The sequence below is a fragment of the Scyliorhinus torazame genome, chromosome 10, assembly GCF_047496885.1.
Source record: "Scyliorhinus torazame isolate Kashiwa2021f chromosome 10, sScyTor2.1, whole genome shotgun sequence".
NCBI lineage: Eukaryota > Metazoa > Chordata > Chondrichthyes > Carcharhiniformes > Scyliorhinidae > Scyliorhinus > Scyliorhinus torazame.
In genome coordinates, this window is record NC_092716.1 from 105,362,375 (window position 1) to 105,389,904 (window position 27,530).

The 27,530-nt window shown below is 42.8% G+C and overlaps 1 protein-coding gene across 1 annotated transcript in view; it reads left to right on the forward strand.

Moving 5' to 3' along the window:
• trim71 (tripartite motif containing 71, E3 ubiquitin protein ligase) overlaps nucleotides 1-27,530 on the forward strand; it is a 74,341-nt gene that overhangs the window by 35,002 nt on the left and 11,809 nt on the right. The window contains exon 3 of the mRNA XM_072518563.1: nucleotides 19,619-19,753. Coding sequence (XP_072374664.1) covers nucleotides 19,619-19,753 — 135 coding nt within the window. The remainder of the gene's footprint in view (nucleotides 1-19,618; nucleotides 19,754-27,530) is intronic.

Genomic DNA, 27,530 nt, shown 5'->3' on the forward strand with positions numbered 1-27,530 from the left:
TTCTAACTTTATGATCACAAGATCCCCAATAGCCTTTTTTTAAAACTAATCTTGTTATTGCCTTCGGTTTTACCTTTTCCTTTGTGGGATTCCTCAGCTTCTGAAGAAAATACATTTAAAATACTTTAGTAAACATCCTCATACATACAGATTGTGCCCACAGTAATTCCCAGTTGGTCAGGAAGATTAAAATCCTTACCATTACAGCTGAGGCCTCAGAACTGATCATTATAACTAACATAGTCCCATGGACAGTGTTAACATTTACCCCTTTTTATTTTTCTGGTCCATCCCCTCTTAGGAGCCCATAAACTTTCCTCACTATATGGTGTGATATATCTTTCTTTCACTATGTTCTTGCAGCGCCCCAGATTTCTTTCCCGTTTATCTTTGCGCAGGTTTAATTTGGGAAAAAAATAATCTAGTCACTTGGGCAAATGCAGGTTAATTAAGGAAAGCTAGCATGGGTTTGTTAAAGGCAAATTGGTATTTAGCTAGCTAACTTGAGGGCAGCATGGTGGCGCAGTGGTTAGCACAGCTGCATCGCAATGTCGAGGAGGGTCCCAGGTTCGATTCCGGCTTGGGTCACTGTCTGTGCGGAGTCTGCACGTCCTCCCCGTGTGTGCGTGGGTTTCCTCCGGGTGCTCCGGTTTCCTCCCACAGTCCAAAAGATGTGCAGGTTAGGTGGATTGGCCATGATAAATTGCCCTTAGTGTCCAAAATTGCCCTTAGTGTTGGGTGGGGTTACTGGGTTATGGGAATAAGGTGGCGGTGTTGACCTTGGGTAGGGTGCTCTTTCCAAGAGCCGGTGCAGACTCGATGGGCCGAATGGCCTCCTTCTGCACTGTAAATTCTATGAAACCTGGGTTCGATCCCAGCCCCGGGTCACTGTCTGTGTGGAATTTGCATATTCTTCCCATGTTTGTGTAGGTCTCACACCCATTACCCAAAAAGATGTGCAGGGTAGGTGGATTGGCCAGGTTAAATTGTCCCTTAATTGAAAATAAATAATTGGGTACTCTTTATTTTACAAAAAGCTAACTTGCTTGAGTTTTTTGATGAGATATGCTTCATATTAGCCCTGTGAGCAAAGTTGGTGCTCATGGAATAACAGGGACAGTGGTAACATAGGAAACAGTAGTAGGAGAAGTTGATGGTTGTTTTTCAGACTGGAGGAATTTTTATAGTGGAGTTTAGGCGTTGGTGTTAGGACCACTGACCTAGATTTTGGTGTGCAGGGCGCAATTTCAAAGTTTGTGTACCGAGGATGGTGTAGAGCTTGAAAAGGATAAAAATGTATTGATAAAATGTATGGACAATTGGCAGATGAAATTTAATGCAAAGAATTGTGAAGTGATTCATTTTGGTAGAAAGAACGTGGAGACACAATATTCTTTGAAAAAGGGTACAATTCTAAAGGGGGGTGCGAGAGCAGAGAGACCTGGGTATATATGTGCATAAATCATTGAGGGTGGCAGGATGAGAGGGTGAATAATCAAGCATGGAGTATGCTCTGCTTTCTTAGCAGGGGCATAGGGAACAAAAACAAATAAGTTGTCTTAAATTTGTGTAAAAACACTGGTTCAGCCTCAACTGGAATATTGCACTCCGTTCTGGTCGTCACACTTCAGGAAGGATATGAAGGCATGCGAGAATGTGCACAAAAGATTCACAATGATGCTTCCAGGGGTGAAGAGCTAAAGTTACGTAGAAAGATTGGAAAAGCTGGGACTGTTTTCCTTCAAGAACAGAAGGTTGAGAGGAGATTTAATAGAGGCATTCAAAATCATGGATATGGGTCAACCGTCTCGATGGGGAGAAACTATTCCCATTGGAAGAAGCGAGAACCAAAAGGCACAGATTTAAGTTATTTGGCAAATGAATCAATGGCAACATCAGGAAAAACCTTTTTGCATGTGGGTGATGGAGGTCTGGAACGCACTGCCGGAGTGTGGTGGAGGTTTGGTCCGTTGAGGCAGACGAAAGGGGAATGAACTACTAGCTGAATGCAGTGTTACAGGTGTTATTGGCAGCATGATAGCACAGTGGTTTGTTAGCACTGTTGTGTCACAGCACCAGGGTCCCAGGTTCGATTCCCGGCTTGGGTCACTGTTCTCCCAGTGTCTGTGTGGGTTTCCTCCGGGCACTCCAGTTTTCTTACACAGGTCCTGAAAGACGTGCTTGTTAGGTGAATTGGACAAATTCTCTCTCCGTGTACCTGAACAGTAACTTCATTGCAGTGTTAATGCAAGCCAATTGTGACACTAATGTAAGGTTATTATTAGAAGGTGGGAGAATGGCATTAGGTGAATTGCTCCTTCACGTGACTGGTAGAGTGGTGGCCTCCTGTGCTGTGATTATTATCGATTAGATGTTTATTTATCTATGTTGTGAACTTTAATATTAGCAAATTCATATCTCTGTACATATCCAAATTGTGTCTTTGAAAAGCGGGAGATCTGAATTAATTTCTGGGCATCTTACCAGTTTTGGGTTGCTCCCTGTGTCCTATCTTTGGGCTCAGCTAATATCCAAGTCCAAACATCGTGCAACCACTGCATTCAGTTGTACAATGAACACAGTTTTGACCCTCCTGTTCACCACCTAAGGAACTATTGACCTGTGCCGGAGAGTGTGCCCCCAAGATGGGCTTCATTGCAACTTCAGTTATCATTTACTCCCTCTCTTCCCCGAGTTGACTAGTTATGTTGTAGTGAGCAAGCATGTGCATTTCTGGTAGAGGCCCGTACAGTTGTGTTTGGATGTTCGGTCCATGACCATTGATTCATACATTAGCACAGAACAATGAAGTCAGTTTTAACATCGCTAAGCTGAGGTCAGCTAACTGAACACAGACCAGTGTTTGGGCCTCCGACCTTTCTGTTTTGTATGGCTCAGCTATCAATTTGGTAAATGTCATAACGAGGTCTTAAATGTTGGAACTTAAACAAGCAATGAACGATTGAACTGAAGTCACACTTTAATTCTAAGCATACACAACATATTGTGTACCTCCAATATATTGGTGCTGCCTAAATATAATTAAACACTCCGATTGGTATTCAGTTAATATTAAAAACCATGTTAACTGCTTGAACTTGGCAGTTACCATATCAATAACTTGTTTTTCATGTCTTCGCACCCCAAACAAAGGGCTGTTGCAGGAATGTGAGCTTCAGGTAAATATAGAGACATAATCCCTATATGCTGTGCAGCACTGATTTCTTTGCTATTGTGATTTCAAAATGAATTGAGCACTTGCTCTGGAATTATATTTATTGTGTGCTGCTATTTAAATGCTGCTGGCAGGACACCCAAACTTTTTATCCTGCAGTTCAGGATAAAAACCTTGCTGCTGGGAAAATAATTTGCATAGGGTGGATTTTCCTTTGTAGGGTTGGAAAGAGTACTTGTAATTGAGTTTTAACATACAGTTAGGTCTGCCTTTTTAAAATTGAAATTGTAACCCTAACCTCGCGAAGAGTGATGCGGCTGAAGGACTTTATGAAAAAAAAGCAACAACCAGCTATCTTTAATAGCAGTTTTTAACACCAATTCTTGGCGTCCTTTCCTGAAAATGATTAAAATGACATGTGTTCATTGGGTGTGGTAAAGTCTCTGATGCCTTGCACACGTGGAAGATTATTTGACCGCAGTGGGAGTACGGCATTGTACAGGATCCCAATATTGTCTGTAAAAAGCCAAATTAATGCACAATTTCACCAGGATCAGAGCATGAACCCTGGTTTCTATTCTCTTCACCACTTTCTGCTTCTGCTGCTCTAGTTCATCACAAAGACAAGAAACTTGCATTTGACCACTGTGAGCTGTTGGAATGTTAAGGTTTTGGGTAAATTAATTGTTATAAGCAAGCCGTTTCTATTTGGTAATTACTGTGCTGTGTATCGTTCAGTTTGTTAGAGATGCTGCAGACCATATTTGGGTGTAGCTCAAAGAATGCACAATTATCTTCTTTATGCCCATTAAGTGAAATTTGTAAGTAACATGCAGAAAGACCACTCCCTAAAACATGAGCCATATTTAGTGCTTGCAGAAGTGTTTAGGATTGAGTGTCACTTGCGTGCTCTGCTCAACCTCCTTCAGTGTTGGCCACAATAGCTGTTTGTGTTCATCATGAAGCTGCCACTTTGTACTTGGTGCTTAGAGCACGAAGTTCCTCTTTCAGGAAAGTTGTCAAATGTGAATATTTGGGGTATAATTTTGTTTTGTTCATTGAAGAAAATTTTAGACTCAGTAAAGTCTTTTTGGTTACTCCATTAATTGATTATACCTGTGCATTTACTTCAAGACCTGACCTTGTGGATTAAACTTTACCCAAGAACCTCAGAAGGTTGAAAAATCACAATCTCCCATTAAACAAAATCCTGTTGAGAATTTCTTCACAAAATATACTTCTTCCATTATTCTAACCCTTCCCTTCCCCTCCAAACTTTAGATTGTTCCCTGATGACTCATTTATTCAGAGTGTGCATCTGGTGTGGTACTGAGGCATGCAGATTGCAGAAGTTAAAAGCAAATTACTGCGGATGCTGGAATCTGAAACAAAACCAGAAAATGCTAGACAATCACAGCAGGTCTGATGGCATCTGTGCTTTGACAGAGTCATCCAGACAGACTCGAGAGGCGGCACGGTGGTGCAGTGGTTAGCACTGCTGCCTCATGGCACTCCGGTTCCGGGTTCGATCCCGGCCCCGGGTCACTGTCTGTGAGGTGTTTGCACATTCTCCCCGTCTGTTGGGAGGAAACCCAAGTCCAAGAAATACATTCATTTTTCCAGGGTATATTCCTGCTGTTGGTAGCGTTGGAGAGCAGACTGAGCTTTGGAGAGAAATAGAAAAGTGGGAAAATTGCCAAAGCAATGGATCTTGTAAAGGATCTTAATGAGACATAAACTTGGTCAGAACTATTGTAATGAAATTGTCTCTGGTTATGCAGTCACTGTTTTAAAATGTTAGTAAGTCTGCAACTTTTAAATGCCAGCAGTTGAAATTGAATGTATATGGCTTTTTATCATCAACTTAGTTGTTTAATATTTTTGGTCTCAAATAAAATTGAAAGCAAGTTTTTTTAAATTTTGCTTTAATCTCTTACCTGCCATTTGAATAAATTGAATTGCACATTGTTTTAAAATGAATGAATATGAAGTTGTAAGTTGATGAAAAGTAAGATTATTCTGCCTGTGCAGTCCCCTAAAAGATGAACAAACCTAATTGTGCTTGGCCTGAGCATGGTGTCTAATGTCTGCCAACTCAGACTGAACCCTGACCCTGATCTGGCTTCTGTATCTGTTTCCCCCAACTCATTGCTGCAATCTATCAATGTTTCAAATAAACTTTGCTGAAATAATGAGATTCATTTTAGTTTGGTTAGAACTTCTTTTTCTAGCGAGGATGGTTCCTAGAATGGTATTTGTTTCTTAGTGTACCCCTGAACTGACTTAATATATGAGCTGGGACAAAGAGCATCCCGTATTGGACTATGGGTGTTGTCACAGTGGAGCCTAATGTCATCTTTCCTGTGTCAGTAAGTGCATTTCTAACAAGGCTGCTCACATAGTGATCAAGACTGTCATGTTTTGGGGTCTTATACGTGATATCATCTTGGGTTCAGGTTCAACAGTCATTCCAGTAAGCAGACCTCACATGTTCTATGATTCAACGTGCAGCCTTTATTGTCTATCATCTGGGTAAATAATGGCAAGACCCAGGGATCATTACTGAGGAACATTGCTTTGTACATTGGTTGCTGGAATGTATCATGTGCTGCCCGCTTTGAAATTGAATGAATATACATTTTAACAGACTGAGACTAAGCTGTCGTGGTTTTATTTACATAAGATGAATCATAAAAGTGCATCATGGATGACTCTTCCTGATGCAATAAAATGCCATTCAATTATTTTTCTCTCTAGACCAGAGATGTTAAAACATAAAACTCTTTGTACTGTTTAATATTGAATTGACTTGGCTCTTCTGGTCAGTACAGAGCACCCTACTCTGGCTGCTCTCTGTAAAATTGAAGCGCGTATGGTGAGGACTTTCCCTGGGGTTTTCCCTATCTGTCACTGAAACTTCAGAAACCAAGATGAAAAGCTTAAATGGCCATTACTTTGGGAATTTAGATTTTCTGCAGGAGCTCGGGCAACATTCCACACCTTCGGTTCTGTTCCCATCTCCAAAGTCTGAGATACACCAATCACTATCTTGAGCCTGTTTTTAAATCTTTGCCAAGCTGCCCACAGAAACATTCAAAAAGCCTTTGAGCTATACTGAAAGAAATATAAAGAGGTGACCACATCTCATTACATTATCCACAGAAAGCTGCATTTCTTCTCCGTGTTGAACAGAAAATCAAGTTTTGACCATGGTTTGTAACTGTGAATGTTCTGTCAGTTAAACAATTAAAATTGTAAATCTAACTTGCTGTACTTGGCATAAAAAGTCCATATATGGACCCCAGCACCACATTATTTTCAGTTGCAAAGTACCATGTAATCTGGGGCCCAAGCTCCTTTCAAATGACTCAAAACCATAAAGCAGCTGAATTAAAACCATCTTAAGATTTCTATACTCCTTAGCTTCAAAGCAAAGAGTTGTGGCTGTGGATGTGAGTTTATAGGAGTCTCATTGCTATGTTGCCTGACACCGGAAACTGTCCTAAAAGGATTGAACTGGAATTTCTGATCTATGTGGTTAAGGTCATGACTCACAATGTTGAGAAACCATCCAGGATTCTTGTCCGTTGGTTGATTTGTTAATTAGCAAGGCATGTGGGAATTCTTAAAAACAAAAATTGTGCTCATGCCCTCTCTGAAATAATTCCTGATTTTAGAAAATTGAGGTGGGAGGGTGATTACCTGGGTACTCATCTTATTTCAGTGGAACAGGTTTTCTGCTTACCCTCTTAGTATTGTGGGTGGAAAGCTGCAAACTATTTCAAAATGGGACCAGATATAAGTCATTCCTTGTAACAGATAAGCTAGTGTGGGTTAATGTCAAGTCTTTACAGTGAACTTAAACTGAAAGGTTGCAGTAGGTGTAGAAAATTGGTTTGAAACACAAACTTGCGATAATATAATTCGACATGAGCTGTGCACATGGACATTACATCAGAAAAAGGAAGTATTTTTTTATGGTGGCAGGAATGATTTGGAAGTAATAGTATACGTGATGTACAGGGACCGCAACTATGTTTCTGCATGGCTTCCTTGTTTTAAACAGGTTTCCACAGAATAGCATTCTGCAGATAAATTGAGGCAGCTGGTTTCGGTTGGCCTGAAAGAGTTAACAACCTCTCCATAAAAACCAAGGCTTTGGCAAGCAGCTTGAATGTTTGTGGTATGGAATTCCCGAGTCAGCAGTTAACTAAAGGGTTTGTGAGGGTGCGTGACTGAGAAGAGTTTTACTACCAGTAATGGAGAGAGTTGCTCCTGGCCTGCGTGTCAGCAGGATAGCCGCGATTGTTATTAAGGTTGGCTGGGAGACTACTTGAATGTTATCTGTTTCAATTAATACATATTAGATGACAGGATCTCTTTCTCTGCCTCTTATTTTGAAAAAGATACAAACCTACCCCACCTTTCTCTCGCAGGACATTGAAACAAAATGGATTCTGAAAAGAATTTGGAGGTGAGTGGCCCACTGCCCCCTCTGTAGAAAATCTAAACTCCCTGGCCATCTTGGAGTTACTGGTACTGGTTTGGTATGTCCTGGAATTGATCAGCGCTCTCGAGGATTCTAAATTTTGAACTGCAGTTATTAATGAGTCGGATTTTTTTCAGCGCCGTCACCCCTTTCGCTCCTGATAATAAAGTTTTAAGTACTTGAGAGATTCGGTTCGCAAGTAAGATTTAAGTTCTATAATGGAAATGTAATATGGTCATTGATATCGATCTTTGTCCCTCCTAACTTGAGTGTGCCTAAACCAGATGGACTGCAGTTGACCAAGAAAGCAGTTTACCACCCACCACCTTCACAGGGTCAATTAGGGATGGACAGCAAATGCTGGCCATGGCAGCATGCTTATCTCATGAAAGAATAACAAAAATCTCATGCATTAAATTGATTCCAGGTGAAGATTTTTTTCGAAGCCCCTGGCCAAAACTAGGATTTGGTGAGTGTTGCATGTCTGAGATCTGTGAAATATCCAAAACAGACACCTAAAGCATTGGAGTTCACAAAAAAGAAATTGCAATTAACTGCAAATACTTAGCTGTGGTTATCTGCATGGTCTCGATGTCGTTATTTTTGAATAGTAGTCACTGCAAATTGGAATGTTCCAATATTGAGGCATGAACTCGACTTACAGACTCTGATTAAAACCACATATTATGGACCAAAGTCCTGTTCACATCTTGAGGCAAGACCAGTTGTTATAGACTTGGTCCCTTGTTCTTGACTGGCTCAAGAGCCTTAGACACTTGTTTTATTTTATTTTTTTGCTGAGCTACTTCATAGTGCTGGGTTGGAATGAAAGGAAGATAGCCAGCCAGCTGAGATCAGGTGCAATGAATAGTTTTACTTCACTCCTGAGCAAAGTGGCTCAATGCTAATGTTTTCTGAGAGCTACGAATGTTGACGACCTCTCTGCTAGCTCAGTGTTTTGCAAACTATTTTCCCCCATTACCCACGCTGGATGATCTTGGCGACGCATACCTTTAATGTGAGGGGGAGCCTGCTTGGTCCTCACGATCTCACTTGAATCTGGTTCAAAGGAGGAGAGAGTAATGTGCATAACAGGTGCAGACTTCAGCCAGTTTCTTTGTGACATCTTCATCTTTATGATGACGGAAAATCCAACCTGGCACATGTGGTCACCTGCAGTGTTAAGCTATGTACTTCTGCAGATGACTCAGCACTGAGAGCAGCTGTCTTCACTTGTGATTCAAACTCTAAATATACAGTGCTAGTTTGTGTATTTGAATAAGTCATTTTGATTGGGCATATGCTCAAAATCATGCTTGTTTTAAGTAATTATGTTATCCATTTAAGAAAGACCGGATAATGCGCCTCCCCCCCCCCCCCCCCCCCCCCCCCCCCGAATCTTGTGCAGTAATTTTACTGAGGGGTCAGCCAGAACCACCCTCAGATCTCTGTGGATGGTGTATTGTAACAGGCTATGACAGACAGATAGATTTTCGAGCACCAAGGGAATATAAGGAGAGGACAGAACGATGGACCTGAGCTAAAAGATGAGCCATGAGCTTACTGAATGGTGGTGCAGGCTTGAGGATCTGTATGATCTACTCCTATTTTTCAGTTGGGGTGATCCCTTTGGTTAAAGTGGTTGGTATAAACCTTTCATCTATATAAGTTACGTGAAAATTCTACCCTCCCCATATGATGTATCATTTTATGGTTTGCTGCATTTCCATATTTCTAGCCTGTCTGAGCTCCTTAGCAACAAGTTTTTTATTCATTCGTGGGATATGAGTATCGCCGGCTAGGCCAGCATTTATTGCCCAACCCTAATTGCCCTTGAAGATTGTGGTGTAGTGCTTTCTTGAACCACTGCAGTCTATGCGGCACGGTGGCACAGTTTTTAGCGCTGCTGTCTCACTGCTAGGGACCCGGGTTCAATTCCGGTCTCGATTACTGTCTGTGTGGAGTTTGCACTTTCCCCCTGTGTCTGCGTGGGTTTCCTCCGGGTGCTCCGGTTTCCTCCCACAGTCCAAAGATGAGCAGGTTAGGTGGGTTGGCCATGATCAATTGTCCCTTGGTATCTAAAAGGTTAGATTAGCTGGCTTACAGGGATAGGGTGGGGGCCTGACCCTAGGTGGAATGCCCTTTCAGAGGGTTGGTGCAGACTTGATGGGCTAAATGGCCTCCTTCTGCACTGTAATGATTCTGTGTGTTGGAGGAACACCCACCGCATTGTTAGGAAGGAAGTTCCAGGATATTTAACCAGCAACAGTGAAGGTGATGGGGTTTCTCTGCATCTGCTGCCCTTGTCCTTTTTAGGTGGTAGGGGTCACGGCTTTGGAAGGTGCTGTCCAAGAATCCTGTTGAGTTGCTCCAGTGCATCTTGTAGATGGTACACACTGCTGCACTGTGTCAGTGGTAGAGGGAGTATATATTGAAGGTCATGGATGGGGTAGCAATCAAGTAGGCTACTTTGTCAAGCGTCAGTTAATGTTGCATTCAACCTTAATGCAACTGCAATCTATTTCTTTTGTTCTGTTAGTCTCAAAGATACAACAGTGTAAAAACTGCCGCCAAGGTATAGATCTGGAAAACAAAATATTTTCAGAAGAAAAAAAATCCAAACTTCGACTGTTGCTGTAGAGTTGATGTAGAAGAGTGGAGCAGCTTCAACAGGTCAATTTATTAAGCAGATTAACAGAAGGTCAGACATTGCACCTGTCACTGGAACCAGTAAGGGTTTTGGGGCAGGAATGCAAAGGAATTCAGGCTGCTGATCTTGCCACGTGCAGTAGTAAGGCACTGGGCAGCAAATAAAGGATCCTCACAGCTTGCAATGCAAATTAAAGCTGTTACAAATTGGTAATTCAACTTTACATAACTTAATTTGAGGAGAGTTGTGGAGGACATTCCGATACCGTTAAAAATGGTGGCAAATTTTGGTGCGATGGACTCATTTGATGAAGACTCACATAACTCGAAGTCATACTCCGAAAGATTCCAATATTTTAGCCAATAAAGCTTTGGAAGATTTTACGGTCCCTGCATTGGAATTGGAAGCAAGACTTTTAATTTGTTAAGAATCTTGGTTCAGCCCGATATACCTGGGGATAAGACGTATCAAGAATTGGATAAAATGTTCGGAGACCATTATGCACCGTTATTTATTGCGGAAAGGTTTGATTACATCAAAGGAATCCGAAGGGGAAAGTATTACACATTTACGTCGCAGCCCCCAAGCGACTTGCAGAGTTTTGTGAATTTGGCGATTCGTTAAATCACATCATTAGATAAATGTGAAGTGATTCATTTTTGAAGGTCAAATTTGAGTGCTGAATGAATACAGGGTAAAAGGCAGGATTTGTGGAAGTCTGGAGGAACAGAGGGATCTTGGGGTCCACGTACATGGATCCCTCAAAGTTGCCACCCAGGTTGATAGGGTTGTTAAGAAAGGCATATGATGTGTTGGCTTTCATTAACGGGGGGATTGAGTTTAAGAGCCGCAAGGTTTTGTTGCAGCTTTATAAAACCCTGATAAGGCCACACTTGGAATATTGTGTCCAGTTCTGGTCGCCTCATTATATGAAGGATTTTTTTCATTCCATGTGGATGCTTTGGAGAGGGTGCAGAGGAGATTTACCAGGATGCTGCCTGGACTGGAGGGTATGTCTTATGAAGAAAGATTGAGGGAGCTAGGGCTTTTCTCACTGGAGCAAAGAAGGAAGAGAGGTGACTTGATAGAGGTGTACAAGGTGAGGAGAGGCATGGATAGAGTGAATAGCCAGAAACCTTTCCCCAGGGTGGAAATGGCTGTCACGAGGGGACATAATTTTAAGGTGATTGGAGGAAGGTACAGGGGAAATGTCAGAGGTAGGTTCTTTATACAGAGAGTGGTGGGTGTGTGGAATGCGTGCCAGCAGAGGTGGTGGAGTCAGAATCATTAGGGACATTTAAGCGACTCTTGGACAGGTACATGGACAGCAGTAAATTGAAGGGGTGTTAGGTTAGGTTGATCTTGGATTAGGATAGGTGGTCGGCACAACATTGTGGGCCGAAGGGCCTGTACTGTGCTGTACTGTTCTATGTCTTAGTGTTGTTGCAGGAATGTATTCCATCGCACTCCTGATTTGTACCTTGTAGATGGTGGACAGGTTTTGAGGAGTCAGGTGATGAGTTACTCGCCGCATAATTCCCAGCCTCTGACATCTTGTAGCCACAGAATTTATATGACTGGTCCAGTTCAGTTTGGGGTCAGTGGTAATCCCCAGGATGTTAATAGTGGGGGGTGAGTCAGTGATGGTAATGCCATTGAATGTCATAGGGAGATGTTTAGATTCACTTTTGTGGCGGGCAATGGCCATCTCCAACTTGTGTGGCGTGAATGTTACTTGCCACTTATCAACTCAAGCCTGAATATTGTCCAGGTCTTCCTGCATTTGGACATGGGATGCTTCAGTATCTGACTTGTCGTGAATGGGGCTGATCATTGTGCAGTCACCAGTGAACATCCGCTCTTCTGACATTCATGATGGTCATTGATGAAACGGCATAAGATGGTTGGGTTGAGGACACTACCCTGAGGAACTCTGCAGCGATGTCCCAGGACTGAGACGATTGTTTCCCAACAACCGCAACCATCTTCTTTTGTGCCAGGTTTGACACCCAACTAATGAAGAGTTTCCCCCCTGATTCCCATTGATTTTAGTTCTGCTCCTAATGCTACACTGTTAGATGCTGCCTTTATGTCAAGGGTAGTCATTCCTACCTCATCTCTGGAGTTCAGCTTTTCACATTGCTGGATCGATGCCACTGTTGAAGCTGTACTGGAACAGCTTGACTAGTTCTGGAACACAAATCTTCAGTCCTACTGCTGGAATGTTGCCAGGGCCCATAGTGACTTGGCTGTCGATGCCCAAGCTGTGCTTTTAGATTGATGCTCTGCAATCTAACCTCTATAAAACTCTGTGGTTTATTAAATTACTTTGTGTTGCACTCTGAAAGTCATGTTTGCAAACAAGTTACCGAGCTGCTGGAAATGCAATCTAGTTTAGTTCAAAATTCTGTGTGTACATTGAAGATTGTCGATGATGAAAATGATGTGGGGTTTCAATAATGCAATTTACATATTTTTTAGATGGCTAAAGCTTCATGGACTAGGAAATGTGCTTCCAAAATGAAGCCACCCAACACGTGCTTAAACTGTTCATTTAAATATTAAAAATTCTGGGAAAACAGCAATAACATAATTTGGTACTTTCCCCCCGAGATTTGACCTATCTGATTCGGATGTCCAGTCTTTTTTAGCTCCTGTCATTCATTGGACTTTACATTTTGTCTTCGGAAAAGATGTGGCAGATTTTTACAACATTAATATTTTGAATAACCAGCCTTTGGAGCTGCATTGTGTACATGTAGAACGGGAGGCCTTTCCTTCACTAATAAGCTCAGCAGTGAGGGGCGGCACGGTAGCACAGTGGTTAGCACTGTTGCTTCCCAGCGCCAGGGACCGGGTTCGATTCTCGGCTTGGGTCACTGTCTGTGCGGAGTCTGCATGTTCTCCCGTGTCTGCGTGGGTTTCCTTCCCCCAGTCAAAAGATGTGCAGGTCAGGTAGATTGGTCATGCTAAATGTAGTATCCAAAAGTTGGGTGGGGTTACGGGGTGAGTGTGGAGGTGTGGGCTTAGGAAGGGTGCTCTTTCAGGGGCCAGTGTAGATTTGATGGGCTGAATAGCTTCCTTCTGCACTGTAAATTCTATGATCTATGATGGAATGGAAAGAAAAGGAGAGGCACATTTAATTGCGTAATCTTCGTAGAGCCATATTATAAAACTTCCTTCATGCAACATAGCGTGCGGGGCAGAATTTTATCGATTTTAGGTCTGCGATATCCCCATTCAGCTAGAGGCAAATCTGGGATGCTACAGAAAATGCTGGAAGTACTTAGCCGGCCTGGCAGTAAATGTGGAGAGAGAGAACCCGATTTCTTTTCGGGCAATGAGAACAGGAAATAGTAAAAAGTGTAACCGGCTTTAAGCAAGTGTTTCCAGCATTTTTATTTCAAATTTCCAGCACAGGTTTTGCTTTTGCCCAGGATCATGTATTGGACCTTAGCTGTGATCATGGCTATGGAGAACCGAGTCCAATTGTGGTAACTGTGGTAGTTCATTGCAACGATGCTCCTCAATCACCACCTTCCAGTGACCAGATTCATTCCAGAGCTTGTTTGATTTTCACCCGTCAAGAGGCACCTGTAGACTTGATCACTGCACACAACATCTTACGAAGAGTACAAAGAATAGCACCAGCATTTGTATGTGGCCTTTTTTCAACCTCTCATAAATGGTCAACTGTGAAAGGCTGAAGGAGGTATCCTCCTCAAATGTGGCCGTCTTCAGAAATTTGTCACCATCTACTTCGTGATGACGTGCAAATGGTGATCCTCACCAATGGAGCCACCACAACCCTGTGCGGGATTCTCCGTTTTGCTGGCGCCCGGGGGTTTCCTGACGGCCCCACAATGGGCAACCCCATTAACCGGCCGACATAACGGAGAATCCCGCTGGCGGGTCGGGGCAGAAATGTGGCATGGCGGAGCGGAGAATCTAGCCCCCTATCTCGGTGAAGGCTGGGGTCAAGAAATGATGTTCCACTTCACCAGCCCTCTCCATTTTCCGCATTGCAGTACTGCATCTCCTATCCAGCAAATTATCCACAGGCGAGGAAATATTTTTTTTAAATTTAACATTTTTTTCCCCCAATTAAGAGGCAATTTAACGTGGTCAATCCACCTACCCTGCACATCTTTGGGTTGTCAGGGTGAGACCCATGCAGATACTGGGAGAATGTGCAAGCTCCACACGGGCAGTGACCCAGGGCCGAAATTGAACCCGTGTCCTCGGCGCTGTGAGGCACCACTGTACCACCCAGATGAGGAAATAATTTACAGACCAAGTGAGAAACTATTCCATCTATGCAAGCAGATGATACGTGTGTGCTGTCACCAAGTTCCCGAAACAACTGCTCTACTTGGATCTTGGTTGTAGCAGGAAACTCCCAGGACAACAGAAATGTCACGGGGATATCCTCAAAGCATCCCTGAAGAGGTCAAACATCTCTGCTGCCTTCTGGAAAAGCCTGGCTTGCGACTGACCAAAATGGAAATAGTTCATTCTGGAAGACACCAAACACATTGGGGCACACCATTGGAAACAAATTAAGCTGAAACATGGAAGCAGAGGTACAAGACAGCAACTCCCTCGATCATGTGCCCTGCATGTGGCAGAGCCAGCAGATCTTTTTTCTTCCACACAGTTTTAGATAGAGGATCTGGATTGGCACCGGCTTGGAGGGCCGAAGGGCCTGTTCCTGTGCTGTAATTTTTCTTTATTCTCTTTCTAAAAAAACTTCATATCCAGGGTGTACTGGTTAGGCCAGCAGTTATTGCCTCTCCCTAGTTCCCCTTCAGAAGGTGGTGGTGAGCTGCCTTCCTGAACCACTGCCCTGAGGTGTAGTTACACCCACTGTGGTGTTGGGGAGGGAGTTCCCAGGATTTGACCCCAGTGACAGTGAAGGAATGGCGATTATATTTCCAAGTCGGGTGTCTGCTGCTCTTGTATTTCGTGGATTTGCAAGGTGTTATCTAAAGAACGGTGGCGAGTTACTGCAGTGCATCTTGTAGATCGTATACACGGCTGCCAATGTTCGTCGGTGATGGAGGGTTTGAATGTTTGTGGAAGGGGGAGCAATCAAGTGGGCTGCTTTGTCCTGGATGATGTTGAGCTTCTTGAGTGTTGTTGGAGCTGCACTCGCCCAGGCAAGTGGAGAGCAGTTTCTGATCACTGGTGACCTCCAGAATGGAGATTGTGGCGGAATCAGTGATGGTAATGTCACTGAATGTCATGGGGCAATGGTTAGAACCTCTCTTATAGGAGATGGTCATTGCCTGTCACTTGTGTGGAACGTAACTTGCCACTTGTCAGCCCAAGTCTGGATATTGTCCAGATCTTGCTGCATTTGGACACTGACTGTTTCATTATCTGTGAAGTCGCGAATGGTGCTCAACATTGTGCAGTCATCTGCGAACATCCCCACTTCTGACCTTATGATGGAAGGGAGACCATCAGTGAAGCACTTGAAGATGGTTGGACTGAGGACACTACCCTGAGGAACTCCTGACGTTATGTCCTGGAGCTGAGATGGTTGACCTTCAACCACCACAACCATCCTCCTTCATGTCCGACATGACTCCATGCGGAGAGTTTCCCCCTGATTAACTCCAGTTTAGCTAGGACTCTGTGATGCCATCATCCACTCATCACTCTTGGCCAAAGATTGTTGTGAATGCCTCAAACATGTCTTTTGCACATATGTGCTGGGCTCCTCCATCATTGAGGATGGGGATATTTGTAGAGCCTCCTCTTCCAGTCAGTTGTTTAATTGTCCACCACCATTCACGGCTCGATGTGGCAGGACGGCAGAGCTTGGATCTGATGCGTTTGTTGTGACATCGCGTAGCTCTTGCTGCTCATGCTGTTTGGCATACAAATAGGCCTGTGCTTTAGCTTCACTAGGTTGACATCTTATTTTTCGTATGCTTGGTGTTGCTCCTGGCATGCTCTCCTGCACTCTTCATTGAACCAGGGTTGAATTCTGGCTTGGTAATGGTAGAGTGGGGACCAGGGTTGATGATAAAGCTCGGGATCGCATATGGTTTATTAACTACTTTTTCAATCTACCCTGCCAGCTTCAATGACTTGTGTGCATATGCCCCCAGGTCCCCTCTGCTTCTGCACCTGCACCCTCTTTAGAATTGTTTTCTTTTATATTGCCTCTTATTCTTAATGTATCAAAGTGTAATCCCTTCACACGTCACTGGAGGAAATATCATCAGCCATTTGTTCGTGCATTCCACCAGCCGAGGCCCTATGGAGTTTATCACTGCACTCCTCAACAATTCATAATACTTTTAAGATTTGTGTCTTCTGTAAATGTTGAAATTGTGTCCTGTACACCACGGTCTGGATTGTTAATATTTAACCACCATTAAGGCTATAACACAGACCCTGAGACACTCCTTCTGTAGCTTCCTTCAGTCTGAAAAAGTGGCATTCACAACAACACTTTCCTGTCATTTGGCCAATTTCATATTTATGTTGTTACTGTCTTATTTCATAGGCTCTAACTTTCCTGATTCTGTTTGTGGCATGCTATGCCTGTTGAAAATGCAATTTGCTACTATACAATGAAGAAATAAATAATGGAAAATTGTATCTGTTAAAATACATTATTTTCCAATTAAGGGGCAATTTAGTGTGGCCAATCCACCTACCCTGCACAACTTTGGGTTGTGGGGCCGAAACCCACGTAAACACGGGGAGAATGTGCAAACTCCACACAGACAGTGACCCAGGGCTAGGTTCAAACCTGGGACCTCGGTGCCGTGAGGAAGCAGTGCTAACCATTGCGCCACAGTCGTGCCCTGGATCGCACCTGGGACCTTGGTGCTGTGAGGCAGTAGTGCTGACCACTGCTCCACCGTGCTGCCCTCGTTAAAATTCAATTTACTCTCGGGCAGCATGGCGGCCTAGTGGTTAGCACTGCAGCCTCATGGTGCTGAGGACCCGGGTTCAATCCCAGCCCCAGGTCACTGTCGGTGTGAAGTTTGCACATTCTCCCCATGTCTGCGTGGGTCTCGCCCACACAACCCAAAAATATGCAGAGTAGGTGAATTGCCCCTTAATTGGGTACTCGTATAAAAAAAAAAAAAAATTTCTTTTTAAAAATTCAATTTACTCAGTTAGCCAATTTCAAATCTATCATTGGAATTTGATCTTCCAGGAACAAAGACCTCATCTGAATTCTATAAGATCAAAATAATCTGTTTTAGTGATGTTGATTTGAGGATTAAATTTTGACCTGGGTATTGGGGCCTTGAAAAATGTTTTGAGATCTTAAATAAATAATCTTCATTCGTGTCACAAGTAGGCTTACATTAACACTGCAATGAAGTTACTGTGAAAGTAGTCGCCACATTCTGGCACCTGTTTGGGTACACCGAGGGAGAATTCAGAATGTCCAATTCACCTAATAGTACGTCTTTCGGGACTTGTGGGAGGAAAACGGAGCACAGAGGAAACCCACGCAGATACTGAGAGAACATGCGGACTCTGCATAGACAGTGACCCAAGCCGGGAATCGAACCTGGGGCCCTGGCACTGTGAAGCAACAGTGCTAACCACTGTGCTACCGTGCAGCCCACTCATCAGTCTGCAGGCAGGCTCCTTAGTTTACTATCTTGCCTGCGAGGAGCACCTCCAACTATGCAACACTCCCTCAGTACTGCTCTGCATTATCTGTTTGTGTCTGGTGTTACCTCGGTGAAGCAGAAAGCCATCGAATAAAGGCAAAGAGATGTGTTTTATGTATTATATATTTCTACAGTTTAGTGACTGGTTCCAGTTATTTTCCCCGCATAAATACCAAGGTATGCTCAGAATTTAAGAATAAAAGGACTGCTGCGTTGAACTTAAACACAATTGCATAACAAACCCATCAGATTAAAAAGATTTTTAAAAAAATCTTCTGTAGGAAAGTGTAATTGGAAGTTGACCAACACAAACAGCCATGCCATCAGGGATGAGTAACCCAATTTCTAGCCGGAACTAATTAAAAAAAAAAAAAAAATTCCAATGAAGGGGCAATTTAGCATGGCCAATCCACCTACCCTGCACATCTTTGGATTGTAGGGGTGAGACCCACGCAGACATGGGGAGAATGTGCAAACTCCACACAGACAGTGACCTGGGGCTGGGATCGAATAGCAGTGCTAACCACTGTGCTGCCCTTGGAACTATTATTACTGGAAATTAACACCCATTATATTTTGGGATGTTTCACATTATTGAAGTGAATTAGAGGAAATGTGAAGGAAGAAAGATCCTGTGCTGCAATGGTGTTGCAAAGTAAGATTCTTGTCATGTAGCACCCATTTTGCAAACGCTGAAATAGTTTTCCAAACGGTGTTCAAACCGCAGTGTACAAGAATTCTTGCCTGTCATTCAAACTATTTAGATTAAAAATAAGCACACTTCTAGATTGCTGTAAAATGAGATAATCAACCTGTTCCCTTCTAATATCTGTTGGCGCTAAGTGTTATAATGTTTAGCTGGCTAATCTAGGGTGACCCCAATACCAAAGCTCATGTATGCTGACTACTCTTTGTATCTTGCCCAAGTTGCTGAGCCTGGATGGATAATGGCTGTAGGCAATTTCATCTTTCAGTTCACTGCATTATAACTGAACTTAGTCAGTGCTCAGTTGGCCATTGCTTTGCTGGATCAGGGAGAGAAGGAAAAGAGAAGTCCGCTAGGATCATCACCCTGTAATTGTCCAATGACCAAATAGAAAACGCAATAGCACAGTGCTGGTTAGGACCTGTGAAGGTACTCCCCATGAAGGTTGTGACCTTTTTGCTGTTGGGACAGGTGTGGGCTTTGCATTTGATACTAAGATTAAATACGTTCTTGTTCTCTTAAATTTCCAGGGAATTTTTCATCTGTATCAATATGGATAGAATAACTTCTTGAGGTTGTGGACAGCTGGGAAAAGGCCTGTCAGCTTTCGTGATTGGCAATTAACTTTTTAAAAATTAATTCAGGGGGTGTGGGCTTTGCTGGCTTAGGCCAGCATTCGTTGCCAGTCCTTGATCCCGAATAGGCTAGCTGTAGCTCTTTTAAAAACTGAAGAAATGCTCAGTTGGGAAAAGAATTTCAATATCGGGCTAGCTAACTGTGAACTTGTATTCTGAATAGTTGAATACAGAAGTCCTGTGACACACACCTTGTACATTGCTGTAGCACCAAAGATCAATCATGTTGGCATATAAAGTAAATGTTCAGAGAGTTCTTTGGGTGGCTCATTAATTATACTTCTATTTATGCCCCCCCCTTGTCCTTACAGCTCAGTATAGAGAAAGTCAGAGCCATGGTGGAACAAGTTGAAATGAAAGCTCAAGTGATTCGGTCAGAAGTCAAAGCAGTAACTTCACGGCACAAGAAGGCTCTGGAGGAACGCGAATGTGACCTGTTAAGAAAGGTGAGTCTCTTGCAGTTTATATTTGAACAAACAAAGTCAGCTATGGTTTGTGATTAAGTCCTTAATGCTGGGTATTCACATGAGAACCCAGATTAACATTTCTTCCTCGTCAGCTCCACCTTGCCGTCCCGATGGTACCTTGTGCTGCAATATACTTTTTTGCCGTTCTGCATGTTTTGAGCTTAGATGATGAATTGAGGGCTATTGCACTACGCTAATAGGGTGGTATATCAAATTTGAGCTATATCACAAGTGTTAGATGTTTAAATTGCTGTGATATGAAGAGTCTAAAGTTCTGTTCCTTCTTCACAAACACACTTATTTCATTCCAACAGCCGTTGCACAAAACTCTAACGAGACATCACCTGAAGCCTCTTTACATATCAGTGTCAATTAATGGACACTTAACATAAATGAGACAACTAATTGCAATGTCTCTTAACGCATTACTTAACAGTCTCCCCTTCCTTGGAAAAAAAAAATTAGGTGAAAACAAAATTTCAAGAAACTCAAAAACACACATGATTTCCCCCCTTTTTTTTGTTTGGACGAGAAAGAAAGAAGAAGAAAAAAATCACAGAAACAAGCACCCTTCATTAACAATATCCAAAAGTTTCTGTGAACTCGCCCCTCTTCGGAAAACAGTCTGACAGTTGATAGCTCCTGTCGACCCATTTAATTTTTGTTATTTCCCTTCTGTCCAACATCTGCTTCAAACTTGCGATGTCTATCCATAACCTCTTTTCATTGACACTTTTTGTAGAGTGCACATTTTCCCACAGGGATGTGTCAATGTGACAGTCAATAGGTATATTACCCAAATCCCCAAATTTCTGTCAATATCATACTTCTATAAAAGGCCATATCCACCGCCTCTACAAGACTTAGCGTCTCAGCAGCCAAAGTGCTTTTTACCACTCTCCTTATTTTCTTTGTTTCCCACACAAGCGGGCAACATTTACTATTGTTCCCCAAAAGGGAAATTATAAAACCTCCTGCGCTTGAAACCCCATCACATAAATTTGCTTAGGGCGCATCACTATAAACTAAGAGTTTCAAGTGCCTGCGGTCACCTAAAACCCGGAACTTCAAAACACAGTCCTGCATTTTTAGTTTGGCCAATGCTTTATTTGCTCCTTATTATGTCTTCCACTTTGGGACCATTCATTTTTGTACTCCACTCTAAGACATCAAAACTCACATCCGGTCTAGTCTGTCTACCTAACCAGTTCAGTTCCCCAATTAAACTTCGCAGTTGCTCTTTTTCTATCTTTGAAACCATTGCGTCTTTTTGTGAAACTCGGCCACAACTAATTGCTATTGGGCTGATGCTTTCCAAATAAGATTGCTGACGTAAAGTTGCCCCTAACTTAGTCTGTCCAATTTCCAGTCCAATATATTTAAATGCACTGGAAGCCTGACTTCCACCCCTGAATTCTTTCCTCAAACCAGAGATTACAATAGCTTCAAAATCACTAGTCCCACCCCACAAAAATCCATCGACATGCATCATAAAAATGCCAGAAAGATTTCCTTTATAGTGCCAGTAAAACATTGCAGGATCTGCTTTCAAGTGGCAACAGCCTAACTAACAAAACTGACCTTACCGAAAAATACCGAGGCTCGAGGTGCAACATTTAATCCATATACACATTTGTTCAACTTCCAGAGTACCCCTTCTGTGTTAGCTGCTTCTTTAGGAGGATGGAGAAAAATGTCTCTCTGGAGCTGATGCCCCTGCAAAAAGGCAGCTTTTATATCTATAGATTTGCATTCCCATGCCCTTGTGGCTAATAGAGCCACGAAGATCTTTTAACCTTTCCTGCTGTAGGTGAATCTACCCTTAAATCCTGATCTTCTAAGTTATCTTCAAATCCCTTTGCCACAAGCCTTATAAGTTCCATCCGGATGAACCTTCTCCGTGCAAATCCATCTGTGGGATAGAGCTCTTTGTCTCCTATCCGGTACTTCCGTGTATACCCCAAATTCACTCCAACTATGCAATTCTTGCTGTTTCATCTAATTTATTTGAAGCCACCAAAATCTCACGTGCATGTGGGCTTCTACTCCTATTAGTATTCGTAGTCTTACTCATGTTCCGACACCTTGATAAACTACGTCCCCTCTCCCGCCTGGTACCTCGTTCTGTACTGCTAGATCTTTCCCTTCTGCTGTGGGATGTCCTTTCAATAGTTCTCAACCTTTTCCTGTGGACCTGTTCACTATCCGATGTACGATCTGAACTGGTACTGCGTTTCTGTGCCCTCCATTTTTGAACTTCGTTTTCCCAATCCATTGTCTTGACTCCTTCCTCTGAATGCTGTACATTCAACCAATGTTTATATACTTTCCAGTGGCCTTCCCTGCTCTAATAATAACAGTTGCATCCTTCCATTGACTAGACCCTTCAGGCAAGTATGTCACTTTTGCATCAACCTTTGGCAGTTGCCCTTTCGGGAAAATGGCTTGTTCTAATTCATCAGAAGTGTTGTGTTCCTCCACAGAAACCCTGTCTATATCAGTTAATTGGTCCTCATAGTTCTGTAACACATGTGTACCAGATGACTCTGGTTCCTCGTCATGTCTCTCTGCTCTGTCTAGATTTGAAAATTTGTAATCTGTGCCCATTATCCTTGATGAATGTACCCTAACAGTTTGATTGCCATGTTGCAAAATAATTGTTTTGCCAACCATGCCTATGATCTTCCCTGGGCCTTTCCTTTCATTAGAATTGTCTCTTATATACCATGCCTCCTTGCTGAAAAACGGCATCTGATGGCCGTATGTTATGTCTTAAAGATCTGTGAATTCTTTCAGAGACATCTGCTTCCAAAAAAGCTTTTCTACTGCTATGTAAAGCATTTAAATGTTCAGCAAAACCAGAGTAGTCCCCTCCTAAGCTGGAGGCTGGTCATCCAAAATGGACGGAATTTTAGGATATCTACCAAACACTCATTGATAGGACAATAGCCCCCAACCATCTGCAATGAATTCTTTGCATGTACTGCCTATGCTAAAGCTGAATTTAGCCTGCAATTTGGTCGATCTGCCAAAATTTTCCGAAGCATGCCATCGGTGACAGCATGATTTATTTCACAGACACCATTACTAAATGGGCTTTCTGCAACCGTATTCATAACTCTGATATTCATGTTTTTTCACACATCCCTAAACTCATCATTAGCAAATTCTCCCCCATTGTCCGTAAGGAATTTTGCCGGTGAACCCATTCCTGTCCCTATCCATTTTTCCACGATTTGATCCGGAATGACTCTCTTTTCTTTACTTCGTACAATCGTTGATTGACTAAATCTGGTTGCTAAATCTACAAAATGCAAAATAAATATATTTGCTTTATCCCAGATCTTGAGGTCCATGGCCACAATGTTGTTAAAATCCCTGGCCAAAGATAGGGTTACTATCGGTCGTGCTGGTGTCCTTCTGTACTTCCTATAAACTTCACAGCGGTCACTAACCTGTTCTATCAGTTTAGTATAGTCGTCATCCCTTACCACTGCATCCTTTAATAAATTTTTCAGCCTCCGAGGAGACGGATGTGCAAATTGCCTATGCAGTTTTAATACCACAAGCTTTTTATCAGCTAAAATCCCATTTTCAACTGCCATTAACACATCCTTAACCACTCTACTTGAAATATTATTTGTCAGTAATGGAATACAATAGTGTCCCGACTGTGTAAATTGTAAGTCCATCGTCTTCCCAAAAACTGTTGCCTTATCCTGTTCCATATCCAGTTTCATGTGTGCTTTCTTCATCGACGGTCTGCTCAGAAGCAAAGGTATCTCACTTGATACAACATCCGTGCTAATGAAATGATTCACTCCGGCAATATTGCAAGGGATCACCACTCTTTTCAGCGACTTCAGAGTATTATCATCCCCAAACCTGAAACTTGTGGAACTTTCAAATTCCTTAACCTTGTTACGATTTTCAGCATTCAAGGAGTCCAGGTAATATTTTAACCAGTCAATTCCACACACAGTAGATGTGCAGCAACTGTCCAATACAGCACAGTTGAAGGATTCTGCAACCAACACCCTCATTACCGGCGTAAAACTGCTTGTCAATAGGACAATGCCTTCTTTCTGGTCACTAACCTTTTCCTCTTCTGACTCTTCCGTGTCATGTGTCGCTTCAAACACTCTATCATAACGAGTTGGACAGTTGAAAGCATAATGGTATGGAGAGTCACATCGAAAACATCAATTTATCATGCCCCGTGCATTTCTGGGGTTCATCTTCCTATTGTAGGTTCTAACTGGGTTTCTGTCTTCATAATTTCCTTGTCTCGGTCTCAGTCTATAGTCTTGAGCCCTGTTCGTAGCCATACGATTTTGCCATCCTGTTAGTAGTGTATCTTCCATATTCTGCCTTATTGCAGGCTGACCTATTTGGGTCATCAGAATCTAATGTTTCCCCAGAAACTTTTGTAAAGCTTTTGTCATCTGTTCGAATAAGGTATCCTTGTCAGTAAACTGAACTCTTGTCAAAACCAGGAGCCTATCCATGTTGCTCACTCTAGCACAGTCAAGTAATTTAAAGGCCAACACAGACTGTGGAAATTCCAGGTTGTGTTTCTGCAGCCTTTTATATAGACTGCCAAATTCCATTATATAGTCTTCCATGGAGATATCCTCCATTTTCCGGAACTTATTAAAATCCGACCATGCTTCATACGCACTTAACAAGTCATCTTTCTTTTAAATCTTATCCATATAATGTAATAAAGTCTCCAGACCTTCTTCTGAGTCTAACTCTTCCAATTCCAGCTCAGAAAGCACTTTGTTTCGGATTTTACTGCCATATGGTAGAGAGCCAATGCCATACCTTGTTTTCTCTTTCCCAAAGCAGTTACCTTAGTCCACATAACTACTGCACTTCTCCATTGGTCGTACGATTCCCTTTCAGAAAATAAGGGAAGACAGTTCCTCCTTCACAAACACACATTTATTTCATTCCAACAGCCTTTGCACAAAACTCTTAACTGTACATCACCTGACAGAGGCCACCTGAAGCCCCTTTACATATCAGTGTCAATTAATGGATACTTAACATAAATGAGACAATCAATTGCAATGTCTCTTAACCCATTATTTAACAACAAGCCTCTCATCAGTCTGAATAGCTGACACTGCATATACAATGTGTACGTGGCATTGAGTGCCTGCATTGAATGGGAGGCTTTGGGTAATGGGGGAGGGAGGAGTGGCCTCTTTTGTGTGCCATCTGGTGAATTATCTTAAATTGCTATGACTCTTATGCAGGCATGCAACCATAATTCTGCAATCGGAAAGGAGAAGAATGATCACCCAGATCTGTTTTTGGTATTGGTGGTTACCGGGTGGAACTTTTCATGCTTGAAACAGCGTCAGAATCATAGAATTTACAGTGCAGAAGGAGGCCATTTGGCCCATCGAGCCTGCACCGGTCCTTAGAAAGAGCACACTACTTAAGCCCCCATGCCTTCACTCTATCCCAGTAACCCCACCTAACATTTTGGACGTCAAGGCTCAATTTACCATGACCGATCAACCTAACCTGCACATCTTTGGACTGTGGGAAGAAACCGGAGCATCCAGAGGAAATCCACACAGACATTGGGAGGAAGTGCAAACTCCACACAGATGGTCACCCAAGGCTGGAATTGAACCCAGGTCCCTGGAGCTGTGAGGCAGCAGTGCTACCACTGTGCTAACATCCACTGAAATAGTTCGATGACAGTTTCATGGAATAGAATCTTGCAGCACAGGAGACCATTTGACTTTTCACACCTGAGCTTACACTTTAGGCACTCCAAATTAATGCCTTACCCCAACATTTTTCCCGTTGCTCTCTGTAAATTGATCCTCTTTAGACTAACTTATTCAGTTGCTTTTTGAAAAATGTTATGAAATCTGATATCCCCACCCTGCTCCAGATCTTAAACCTCCTGTGAAGAAATTCTCTTTTGCAAACTCTCTGCAAAGCTGAAATCCCTCATTCCTAATATCATCCTGGTAAACCTTCTCTTTGACGTCTCCAGTGCCTTGACACCCTTAAAATATGGTTCACTGATTTTTACAAGAACAGATCAAAGGCTGAGAATTCTGTGGCCAGTAACTCCTGACACTTCAAAGTCTGTCCACCATCTGTAGGGCACAAGTCAGACGTGTAATGGAATACTTCTCCTCTTGCCTGACTGAGTACAGTTCTAACAACACTCGAAGCTTGACACCATCCAGGACAAAGTAACCACTTCATTGGCACCCCATCCACCATCATAGCAGTCACTCTCTTCACCAACATATGGTGGCAGCAATGTGTACCGTGTAAGATGCCCTGCAGCAACTCAGCAAGACTATTGAAAGCACCTTCCAAACTCTCAACCTCTACCATCTAAAACAGTGGTGGGTAACCTGTGGCCCGGAGTTCTGAGTGTGGCCCAAGAGACATTTTGATGACCGCTGCCCACGTGCAGGGTTGCCACATTTCCTTTGATTTCCATCCGTGTAGTTTTTTTTCTCTCCTACTAGTATGACTGAAGTGATAGGGATGTAAAACGAGGGCAAGTGAAGTGCGTGGCATGCTGAATGGTCACAACATTGACTGTGCGAGCTGGGTGCTCCCTCTATTCAAAGTGTAAATATTTATTTTGCTTTTACCATTTGAAGTTGATGGTTCCATTAATATATAAATTATTAAGCATTTCCTATAACTTCTTATGAAACATTCTGCACGTATTAAATGTATTTATTCTTCGTCATGGGGTGATGGTCAGTGAACAAGCCTGATTTCAACCTTGTGGCCTAGTGAGATGAAGGAGGACCACTCATGTGGCCCACTCACTAGCCTAGGTTGTCTATCACTGATCTAGAAGAACTAGGGCAGCAGGTACATGAGAATACCCCCCACCTGCAAGTTCCCATCCAAGGCACGCATCCTTCTGGCTTGGAATTATATTGCCGCTCCTCCGCTGTCACTGGGTCAAAATCATGGAACTCAATACCTGCAATATGGGTGCACCTACATCACAGGGACTGCAGCGTTTCAAGGCAGCAGCTCACCACCTGAAGGGAAGTTAAGGATGGACAACAAATGCTGGCAGTTGTGCTCAATATTCCAACTACGGTCAAATCCGACATTTGTATCTGTAGCATGACTGCCCCCATTTACAAAGAACAATGCAGCACAGGAACAGGCCCTTTGGCCTTCCAAGCCTGCACCGAGTAAGTGTCTTATCTAGACCTGTATCCTTCTATACCCCGTCTGTTCATGTGACTATCCGGATAAGTCTTAAAGGTTGCTAACGTATCTGCCTTAGCCAACCCACTTGGCAGTGCATTCCAGGCCACCACCATCCTCTTGTGTTTTTTTTTTAAAAAAAGCCCCCCCCCCCCCCCCCTCTCTCTCCAAACATCTCACTTTGAACTTGTGACTGTCAATTCCGCCCTGGGAAAAAGCCTCCAACTGTTCACCCTATCTATTTACAAAGCTAAGTGTCCCATGTGGTTTCTTAACTACCTTATCTACCTGGATAAAAGCAAATTACTGCGGATGCTGGAATCTGAAGCGAAAGACAAAATGCTGGAAAATCTCATCAGATCTGGCAGCATCTGTAGGGAGAGAAAAGAGTTAAAGCTTTGACAAAGAGTCATCGAACTCGAAACGTTAGCTCTTTTCTCTCCCTACAGATGCTGCCAGACCTGCTGAAATTTTCCAGCATTTTCTCTTTCGTACCTTATCTACCTGTTTTGCTACCTTGCCATTTCGTGAATGT